The sequence below is a fragment of the Rhineura floridana genome, chromosome 3 (genome assembly GCF_030035675.1).
Source record: "Rhineura floridana isolate rRhiFlo1 chromosome 3, rRhiFlo1.hap2, whole genome shotgun sequence".
Classification (NCBI taxonomy): domain Eukaryota; kingdom Metazoa; phylum Chordata; class Lepidosauria; order Squamata; family Rhineuridae; genus Rhineura; species Rhineura floridana.
The window spans coordinates 56535372-56546163 of record NC_084482.1 but is presented as its reverse complement, the minus strand read 5'-3'; the positions used below and the strand labels follow the sequence as shown (position 1 = coordinate 56546163).

The window sequence follows — 10792 nt, the reverse complement described above, 5'->3', positions numbered from 1 at the left end:
TTGATCTTCAATATTGGCTTTAACTACTTGATATCTCTCATGAGTTATACAACCATGATTTTTATCTTCTACATATTGAAAATTCCATATTGTGTACTGAGTGTACATTGGAAATATTGCCTGTTTGGTTTCAAATTCAGTAACGAGTGTAATAGTAGACCCCAGTGGTCAGTGGTAGACACTTCATTCCTTATCATTGGTTTTCTTAGTTTTAAAGCAAAAGACAAGGCAGCACTTGAAACATACTGTATGTCAAACAGTATATCTTAATCACTTTGTCCCAACCATTTGACTTGTCTGAATGAGTTAAAACCAATCACTATGGAACACGGTATATGCTACTTTGGTGGATAATTCTCCAACACTGCCCTATATACAGCACCTGAATTAAAAGACAGAGCTAATGATTTCAAACAGTGAAGCTCAGATAAAACAATTATTGAGGTGTTTTACCTTGACCTTTGCCACAGCCTCTACAGCTGATTTATTATCAAATGTTGTGGGGAAAGCTCTCCTTTAGATACTCAAGGCTCAGATCATTCAGGCTTTTAAGGTTAAGACCAGCACTTTTCACACCCACTGGTAATAAAGCAATTTACTTTTCTAATGTTTTATGTGTAAAGTGCTAACATTGTTGCCCTCTTCCCACCTTCCTTAAGAGGTCTACTACACTACTGACATATCTGTGTATTAAAAGTGGCACTCAAGACTTCCTAAAATTCTGGCTTCACCTATTTGCACTATATCTGTCTCTTCTAAGAGAACTTGATGTGATGCTTCATAACTTTATCCTGTATTGAAGGTGTGATGCTAAGTGTCAACCTCTGGCACAAGCAATAAAGTCTTGTAACACATTATGGACAAATTTATTATGACGTACGTTTTTGTGGACTAACGGGGGGATTGTAAGCAGAAACACTGAGATCAGAAGGAAAGGAAATGCAGAAAAGTAGACTGATAATTATGTTATTAACAGTGACTATCCACAAAGCCAGTGTGGTGTAGTGGTTAAGGTGTTGGACTACAACCTGGGAGACCAGGGTTTGAATCCCCACGAAGCGCACTGGGTGACCTTGGGCCAGTCACTGCCTCTCAGCCTCATGAAAACCCTATTCATAGGGTTGCCATAAGTCGGAATCGACTTGAAGGCAGTACACACACACATCCACAAAAAAACCCTCCAGCATTCTCATATGAACAGCGCAACAGACACAAAAGGGAATAGTTAAGTTTTGTTCCTCACTACTACACCAAATACCATCAAGTTGGATTGATTCTTATCTGCTGTGTTATGGTTCCCATTCATGCCTATAATTAAGGAAACTATAAACAATATGCAAATTTATGATTACTAGTAAGCATACATTTGGGCTGCAAAAAAAGGCAAAGCATCAAAACTGCTAAGGATCTTTAAGCAGAGATGCAAATGCTCAATAGGTTTCTGTTTACATCTTCCCGAGGGGCACTGAAAGAACATTTCAAAATTTCCGGTACAAAAATATTCATAAGCTGAAATACAGCATCCACAGTATCAAAAATAGTTTGTTAAATTTCAATAAAACTTCTGTTATTGGACTGACTACAGTTTGTAATCAAACTTGTTTTGATTACAAATTGTAGTCAGTCCAGTAACAGAAATTGCTTCAAAGAAGAATTTATTATTATTATTATTTATTAAATTTATATACCGCCCGACTAGCAATAGCTCTCTGGGCGGTGAACATAAAATAGCATAAAAATACAATGAATAACAAAATAATACTAAAATACAATCAACAATCCAATACAATAAACATTTTTAAAAGTAAATCAGTGTAACTTAAAATGCTTCAGAGAATAGGAAGGTTTTGACCTGGCGCCGGAAGGAAAGCAGAGTCGGCGCCAGGCGTACTTCCTTGGGGAGACTGTTCCATAGTTCGGGGGCCACCACTGAGAAGGCCCTAGATCTTGTCATCACCCTCCGGGCCTCCCTGTGAGTTGGAACCCGGAGGAGGGCCTTCGTAGCAGAACGTAGTGCACAGGCCGGTTCATATCGGAAGAGGCGTTCCGCAAGGTATCGTGGTCCCGCACCGTATAAGGCTTTATAGGTTAATACCAACACTTTGAATCTAGCCCAGAAACATATTGGCAACCAGTGCAAGCTGGCCAGAACAGGTGTTATATGCTCGGACCGCTTGGTCCTTGTCAGCAATCTGGCCGCCGCATTTTGCACTAGTTGTAGCTTCCGAACTGTCTTCAAAGGTAGCCCTACATAAAGCGCATTACAGTAATCCAAACGTGAGGTTACCAGAGCATGTACCACTGATGTAAGGTCCTCTTTACTCAAATAGGGACGTAGCTGGGCTACCAACCGAAGTTGGTAAAACGCATTCCTAACCACCGAGGCTACTTGAGCCTCAAGTGAGAGGGAAGAGTCTAAAAAGACTCCCAGACTACGAACCCGGTCCTTTAGGGGGAGTGTAACCCCGTCCAGGACAGGGTATATATCCACCATCCGATCAGAGAACCCGTCCACCAACAGCATCTCAGTCTTGTCTGGATTGAGCTTCAGTTTGTTAACTCTCATCCAGTCCATTGTCGCGGCCAGGCAACGGTTCAGCAAATCAACAGCCTCACCTGAAGAAGATGAAAAGGAGAAGTAGAGCTGCGTGTCATCAGCATACTGATGACAACGCACTCCAAAACTCCTGATGACCTCTCCCAACGGCTTCATGTAGATATTAAAAAGCATGGGGGACAAAACTGACCCCTGCGGGACCCCATATTGGAGAACCCGCGGTGTCGAGCAATGTTCCCCAAGCACTACCTTCTGGAGATGACCCGCCAAGTAGGAGCGGAACCACTGCCAAGCAGTACCTCCAACTCCCAACTCCGCGAGCCTCTCCAGAAGGATACCATGGTCGATGGTATCAAAAGCCGCTGAGAGATCAAGGAGAATCAACAGAGTTACACTCCCTCTGTCTCTTTCCCGACATAGGTCATCGTACAGGGCAACCAAGACTGTCTCGGTGCCAAAACCGGGCCTAAAACCCGACTGAAATGGATCTAGATATTCAGTTTCATCCAATAGCGCCTGGAGCTGGCCAGCAACCACCCGTTCCAAGACCTTGCCCAGAAATGGAACATTCGCCACTGGCCTGTAGCTGTTAAAATTGTCTGGGTCCAAGGAAGGCTTTTTCAGGAGTGGTCTCACCACTGCCTCTTTCAGACAGCCCGGGACCACTCCCTCTCGTAAAGAGGCATTTATCACTTCCTTGGCCCAGCTACCTGTTCCATTCCTGCTAGTTTTTATCAGCCAGGAGGGGCAAGGATCCAGTACCGAAGTGGTTGCATGTACCTGTCCAAGCACCTTGTCCACGTCCTCGAGTTGAACCAACTGAAGCTCATCCAACAAAACAGGACAATACTGTGCTCCGGACATCTCACTAGGATCTACTGCTATAACTTGAGAGTCTAGGTCCTGGCGGATACATAAGATCTTATTCTGGAAGTGATCAGCAAACTGATTACAGCGGGCTTCTGATGATTCCACCATGTCCAGAGGGTTTGAATGGAGAAGCCCCCGGACAACTCGAAAGAGCTCCGCTGGGCGGCAAAGAGATGATTTAATAGTGGCAGCAAAATGATGTTTTTTAGCTGCCTTCACTGCTCCTACGTAGAGCTTAGTCGAAGCACTAACCAGCGCATAATTGTATCCGTCGGGAGTTCGTCTCCATTTCCGCTCAAGCCGCCTCCTATCTTGCTTCATCGCTCTCAGCTCCGGAGTATACCATGGAGCTGTATGAGCTCTACACAGGAGAGGGCGTGCACGAGCGATCGTGTTTACAGCCCGGGTCATCTCCGTATTCCACAGAGCGACCAGGGCTTCAGTAGAAGCGCCAGTCCTATCAGCCGGAAAATCCCCCAGAGCCCTTTGAAAACCTTCAGGATCCATTAGTCTCCGGGGGCGGACCATTTTAATAGGTCCCCCACCCTTGCAGAGGGAAGAGGCTACTGAAAGTCTAAACTTCAGCAAGCAGTGGTCTGTCCATGACAAAGGGAGTGTTGTAAAACTCCCCACATCCAGATCACTTTCCCCATGCTCAGTAGCAAAAACAAGGTCTAGAGTGTGCCCCGATACATGTGTTGGACCACTAACATATTGAGACAGCCCCATGGCTGTCATGGAAGCCATGAAGTCCTGAGCCGCGCCAGACAAAGTGGTCTCGGCATGAATGTTGAAATCCCCCAGTACTACTAGTCTGGGGGACCTCAACAATATATCCGAGACCACTTCCGCCAGCTCAGTTAGGGAAGCCATTGGGCAGCAAGGTGGGCGGTACACCAAAAGGATTCCCAGCCTGTCCCTCTGGCCCAACACAAGGTGCAAACACTCCAGGCCAGTAACTGAATGAACATGGTGCTTGGTGAGTGAGATGGAACTCTTATAGACGACAGCAACCCCACCTCCCCGACCCTCAGATCTACCATGATGCTGAACCAAGTACCCCGGTGGGCAGAGCTGAGAGAGACCAACTCCTCCCTGCTCACCCACCCAGGTCTCGGTTATACATGCCAGATCGGCTGCCTCATCCACAATCAAATCGTGGACGAGGGAGGTTTTATTATATACCGATCTGGCATTTAATAACAGCAACTGGAGATCTGAGAGTTGGCTGATAGGACTACCAACGACCTTGCGGGTGTGGGAAGGACCGGAACAAGGCACAGCCACAACATGTCTGGACCGCGTTCCCCTTACCTGGCACGTCCTTCTCACAGCGCCATACCTTCCTTTGCCCGTCACTACGGCAATTGGGGCCCCCTCAAGTCTCCCCGCCTGATGGATAAAACTCTCTCCGAAGCACATAATACAACTAAAATATACAACAATTAAACGTATAAAAACAGCCATATATACAGCATATAAACATACACACTCACTCAGACATACATTCATATAATCAGGCACCCATTCATCTCAAATTGCATCAACACACCAACAAAAAACAAAAGAAAGCAGCAGCACAGCAGCAAGAGCAGCAGCCTCTCCTTCCCTTGGGCGATGGTTTCTTCTTCCTGCAGGCACTGGGTCTCCCAGGCCACCTCAGCCAGCCGGCTTATGTATCCCTCCAAAGAGGGACAGGTGGTAAGAATCAGTCCTGCCTGGCTGGGTACCTGGGGCCTGGTCCTGCCAGGCAGAAGTCCCACAGGGAAGGGTGGTGGAGGTGGTGGTCCCACAGCAGCAGCAGCAGCAGCAAGAGCAGCAGCAGCAAGAGCAGCAGCAAGAGCAGCAGCAAGAGCAGCAGCCTCTCCTTCCCTTGGGGCGATGGTTTCTTCTTCCTGCAGGCACTGCAGGTGAAAATGGCTCTTAGCTAATAATTAAATAATTACACAACCTACGTGCATCTAAGACATACTTTAAAACTCCATACTAAAAAATTAAGTAAAAAATCCCTGGAACTGTAGGAATATTATGGTTATGTGCTTATCACACAGCCGCAAGGGGAATGCACCTAATAAACTATAATCTACTTAAAGCATAATTCAGATGTAAATCCTATTGAACTGAACGGGGCTTACTCCTAGATTAAGATAGCAGCCTTAGTATATTATTTGGACAGAACTGGATGCCACAGTTAGAGCAAGTTCCATCTGTACTGGGTCAGTTTCAATTATTGTGGCCTGAGGGTGTGGACAAGCTATTTGAAGATGTGTGGCAAACTACCTGCCTCGACCCTTGGCCATCTTGGCCTCTTAGAGCTAGCTGTAGAGGGTTGACTGGGTGGGTCCAGGCAGGGCCGAATTATCCATTAGGCTTAGTAGGCTGAAGCCTAGGGGCCCGTAGCTCTTGGGGGCCCGTGCATAAGCTAAAAAAAATTATCGCGGGACAAGAGCTTCTGAAACGCCCGCCATCTCCCCGTTTCACTTACCTTTTTCTCTGCTGTTTTTTGCAGTTTGCCATCAATCAAGATGGCGGCCGAGGTTTCCCTAAGGGGCTGAAGCCTCTGCCGCCATCTTGGTTGATGGCATGCATGCCTGCGACACGTGTGCATTGCTGCCATCACCCAAGATGGCGGCAGAGGCTTCAGCCCCTTAGGGAAACCTTGGCCACCATCTTGATTGATGGCAAACCTGTGTGTGCAGTACGCGCAGCCGCAAAAAAAGCAGAAAGGTAGGGAGAAGGGGGCCCCAAACACCAATCAGCCTAGGGGCCCTCCTCAGCTTAATCCGGCCCTGGGTCCAGGGAGTGATTAATGATTCACTGGAGGAGGGAAAGATACCATTTGCCTTGAAGAAAGTGGTGCTGAGTCCCCTTCTTAAGAGGACCTTCTTGGACCCAGAAGTGTTAAACACTATCACCCAGTGGCAAATATCCCCTTTCTGGGCATGATGCTCGAGAAGGTGGTGGTGGTCCAGCTTCAAACATGTTTGGAGGAAACTGATTACTTAGATCCATTCCAGTCTGGCTTCAGGCCTGGATATGGGACTGAAACTGCTTTTGTCGCCCTAGTTGATGACATTTGTTGGGAAACAGCTATGGGGAGTGCAACCCTGCTCGTTCTCCTTGATCTCTCAGTGGTTTTTAATATTGTTGACTACAGTATCCTTTTGGAGCATCTCAAGGAGGTGAGGATTGTGGGCACTATGCTTCAGTGGTTTCACTCATACCTCCAGGGCCACTTCCAAAAAGTAGTATGGGAGGCTGCTATTCAGCACCATAGGAGCTGTCCTGTGGTGTTCTGCAGGGTTCCATCTTGTCCACAATCCTATTTAACATTTATATGAAACCGCTGGGAGCTGTCATCAGGAAATTTGGAGTGAGGTGTCATTAATATGCAGATGACACCCAACTCTCTCTGTTCCATTGAATCAGGAGAGGCAGTTGAGGTGCTAGACTGATGCTTGGAGGTGGTAATGGGCTAGATGTGGGCCAATAAATTGAGGCTGCATTCTGAAATGACAGAAGGGTTGTGTGTCCAGAGTTCTCATGTCTGGGAGGTGGGGAGACATCCTGTTCTGGATACGGTTATACTCCGCTTGAAGAAGCAGATCTGCAGCTTGGGGGTACTCCTGCATCCAACATTATCACTGGAGGCTTAGGTGGCCTCAGTGGCTAGCAGTGACTTTTTCCAGCTCTGGCTGGTTCACTAGCTTTGGCTCCTTTTAGATGACTTGGCCATAGTACTCTGTGCTCTGGTAACTTCCAGACTGGATTATTGCAGTTTGCTCTATGTGGAGCTGCCCTTGAAGATGACTGGTCCAAAATGCAGCAGCCAGATTACTGCCAGCTCCTAAAATCCAGAGCTTGTAAAATTACTTTTTTGAACTACAACTCCCATCAGCCCCAGCCAGCAAAACTCCTGTTTTAAAACAGCTACATTGGTTGCCAATTCATTTCCAGGACAAATTCAACGCAGGGAGAACAAACTGACTGATACACTTAAAGATATACAGTATTGTCAAACTATGAAAATACAAATGGATACTTGCAAGAACATCCAGGGCTGATCTTTTTAAAGAGAGACAGCAGTCATGTAATTTTCCTATCATGTTATTCTAAATATGAAATTGACTGCTCCGATAAAAGGAATGTTTGAATATATCTGTTTATATGCATATGAACATGCAAATAAAATCAGAAATAACATGTATATATCATGATTTTATGTAAACTTGGTAAGCGCACAAAGCAATCATTGCTTCAATTCAGCCCAACTGGTGTGGCAGTGTTTAATTTCAATATCCACTGCACTTGTTTATGCTGCAGCAAAATATAATTTAAGTGTGGTGTACCATGCAATTCAGCTGCCCAGAATGTGAAATCACTTGTCTCACAATGTAAATCTGTAAAATGGACCACTAAATATCCACCATTGTTGCCAGACCAGAAAGTGGTCTGATGACAAGTATTTTTAAACTCCCCTAATAACACAGATTAAAGCAGTCATATTAATCTACAGTTAAAGTGGTCTCCTCTCATTGAGCTTAACTATAATTGCAAACTCAGTCCAAATAAATAGGTCTTACAACATTGCTGTCGGCAAAAAGGGGAAGTCTGCCTCAAATCACCCATAGGCCAATTCAATGTCACCTTATGTTTATAATTGTCTTTAATTTCCTACAGACAACCCCTTGAGTGCCACACTGTTCTCTCCAGTCCCCAGAGAGAATCAGCTGAAAAGGCTGCTTGAATTTGATGTTCAAAAGATTGCTACCTCTAGCTGAAAGACTGAGAAATGTGAACACTCCCTTTTCTGCATAGGAATTAACTTCTCATTTTGAATATCCAAATAACTAAAAAAAAAAATCTGAAATGTGAAACCTATCTTTTTCAGCCACATTATGGGTAAGGTGCAAACTCCTGAGATCAAACTCCAAAGTGGCACATCCATTATAGAGCTGGAAAAAGGTTAAAAAAAAACTACTTCGTATGTCCATAATGGTCTCCGAAAGAACCTTGAATACTGTCCTTTTATGATGGTTCTGAGCGTTCTCTCATAGCCTCCCTCAGGAAGCTACGCTGCCCAAAGTAAATCATTTTGAAGCCGTTTCGAATTTGTAGTGTCGATAAACTCACTGAATGCTTTGACAACATCCTTTTATGGTTTTATGAGATGATGCTGTAATGGTTTTTAGTCCAGCCTCAGAAGCGTACAGCAAAGTCAGCAGGGATAAACCATATCACTAATAAATACTTAAACCTAGCCTGTTGGGAGAGCCACCCACGAAAGAAACACTTGCTTCTTGCGGGTGCGGCTAGGTCAAAGACCTCTGCCAGATGCTACCCGCTACCACTAAGCGATATCGCGGTCGAAGCGATTAAGGATCCGGTTCCGGCCACCCTCCGGGGTTCTACAGATGCCGTGACGACGAGAATTGTCTAGGCGTCACCATCTTCTCCCTTGACCCAGCTTTCAATCAGAGGATACCCCTCCGTCGCAGGCTCCACCCCCTGTTGCCAAGGAAGTGAGGTCACATAATATGGCGGCTCGGACCTAGCTGTGCTGAGGGAGGAGTCGGGTCTTGGGGAATCTGCGTCCATCCTCCCCACCCGGAGTGTGCTGTCGCCCCCGAAACCCTCGGGCGTAGAGAGCCGGGGCTAAGGGCCGCGATGGTAGCCGGCGTTGCCCTGCTCTGAGTCAGGGCCCTCACAACTGGGTTGGGTCCAATCGAGCCGCCTCGATGGAGTTGAGAGTCGGGAACCGGTACCGGCTTGGCCGGAAGATCGGGAGCGGCTCCTTCGGGGACATTTACCTCGGTGAGGAGGCGCTGCTCTGGCATAAACCAAGCGGATTCGGGAGTCTGGGGTTTCGGAAGTGGAAGGGGGGCGATTGCTGTGGGAAAGCAGCTCCCTGTTGGGGCAGAGGGGGGGTCGCTTTGCCTCTTGTGGTCTTCCGGGGCCTTTAGGTCGGGCTACCCCGGTGGACTCTTGTTTTCTGTGAGATGAGAAGAGGAACGCCCAAGAACTGCATCCAACACGATAACGGGAAGAAATCGTCCTAGCCCTGCCTGCTTGGCCAGCGCGATTATAATCATGTTTACTTAGAAGTAAGACTTGTTTATTTAAGTGAGACTTATTTCTGAGCAAGCATATTTATGATTATGGTTTTGACTCTCACTGGGAAAATCAAGACTGCGAGTCACCGTAGTGCCTAGTAACTTCTTTTGTGACCTTGGGACAAATAGCTCTCTTGTTTCCCTTCTCTCTCTCCATCCCCCCTTTGCATCTTTTTTTATTTGGGTTCCCAGCCGAAGTGAGAGGAAAAAAATCCTAACTACATGTTTCTGGGTTGAAGGGTTCTGACAGTGAAATATGAGGCTTGGAAATGTACTAGCTATCGGCAAACAAAAAAATAGTATTCAGATAGAGTTGTGTTTACTGTGAGGCTTTCATGAAGTAGGCCTGTTTTAAAGAGATAATTGCCTATGTTTAGGTTAGCTCTTCCCTTCTCTTGTTTGTTGCTTGTTATGCCAATTGTAAGATGGGCAGAAGGTCTACCTTTTCTATTGCTTTCTGGAAGAAAGGCATACCTGATTATTTTCAACCTAGTCCTCTAATTTTGATGACGTATAACTGTGAACCTGAGCCAGAGGCCTGCTAACTTACATCTTTGATAATAAATCTTTAATAGACTCTGAGAGACACTGTGGGTTTCTCTTGCATTTTGTAAGCTAGCCTGGGTGTCTCCTTTCAGATTCATAGGCTTCATGCAAAGGTAGGCCAGAAAAATATCTGATGGATGAAACTGATTCCAGCAAATAGCTCATGGCAAAATCCTGTAAAGGCTTTTGCCTATGTATTGCAGTGTGCATTAAGTGGCTGTAATGGGCTTGCCTACTGTGCATACTGCTATACAAGGGTATAAGTCAATCCAAGTTTGATCTCCTGTGTTTACAAATACACAAATATATGCACATCAGCACCTGTGAGCCCATTTGTGAAGTTTTACTTCTTGTTAATTGAAAAGCTCTCCCCCTTGCAGCCTGTCCCAATGCACTGCTGTCCTTCAGAATATGGTAGTGCAACAACATTAAACAAGTTGTGTGCTGCTTTGTTTTATCTAGGGGGGGACACAGATGGAGAACATTCAAAATGCTGTTTCTTAGACTGTTAGTCTCGCATCCCCAGTGCTGGTTTTGGCCTACAAATCATAAAACCTCAACACAACTGTGAGGTATTTCCCTTGCTGCTTGTTATACAGGTTTATTAGTTCGTTGAGGGTTATGAGGTAGTTCTTCTGGAGCTATGTATAAGGGTGTGCCCCCAGAAGGAGAAGGACCTGTCATGCTGTTGTAGCTCCGCCTATGG

At 45.9% G+C, this 10792-nt stretch overlaps 1 protein-coding gene across 4 annotated transcripts in view; it reads left to right on the top strand.

Moving 5' to 3' along the window:
• The first annotated feature begins 8869 nt into the window (after positions 1 to 8869).
• CSNK1D (casein kinase 1 delta) overlaps positions 8870 to 10792 on the top strand; it is a 42267-nt gene continuing 40344 nt past the window's right edge. The window contains exon 1 of one of the 4 annotated variants that reach the window (XM_061615982.1): positions 8870 to 9241. In XM_061615982.1, coding sequence (XP_061471966.1) covers positions 9166 to 9241 — 76 coding nt within the window. In that variant the 5' untranslated portion in view covers positions 8870 to 9165. The remainder of the gene's footprint in view (positions 9242 to 10792) is intronic. The other 3 variants (XM_061615986.1, XM_061615983.1, XM_061615984.1) reach the window with 3 other exon arrangements.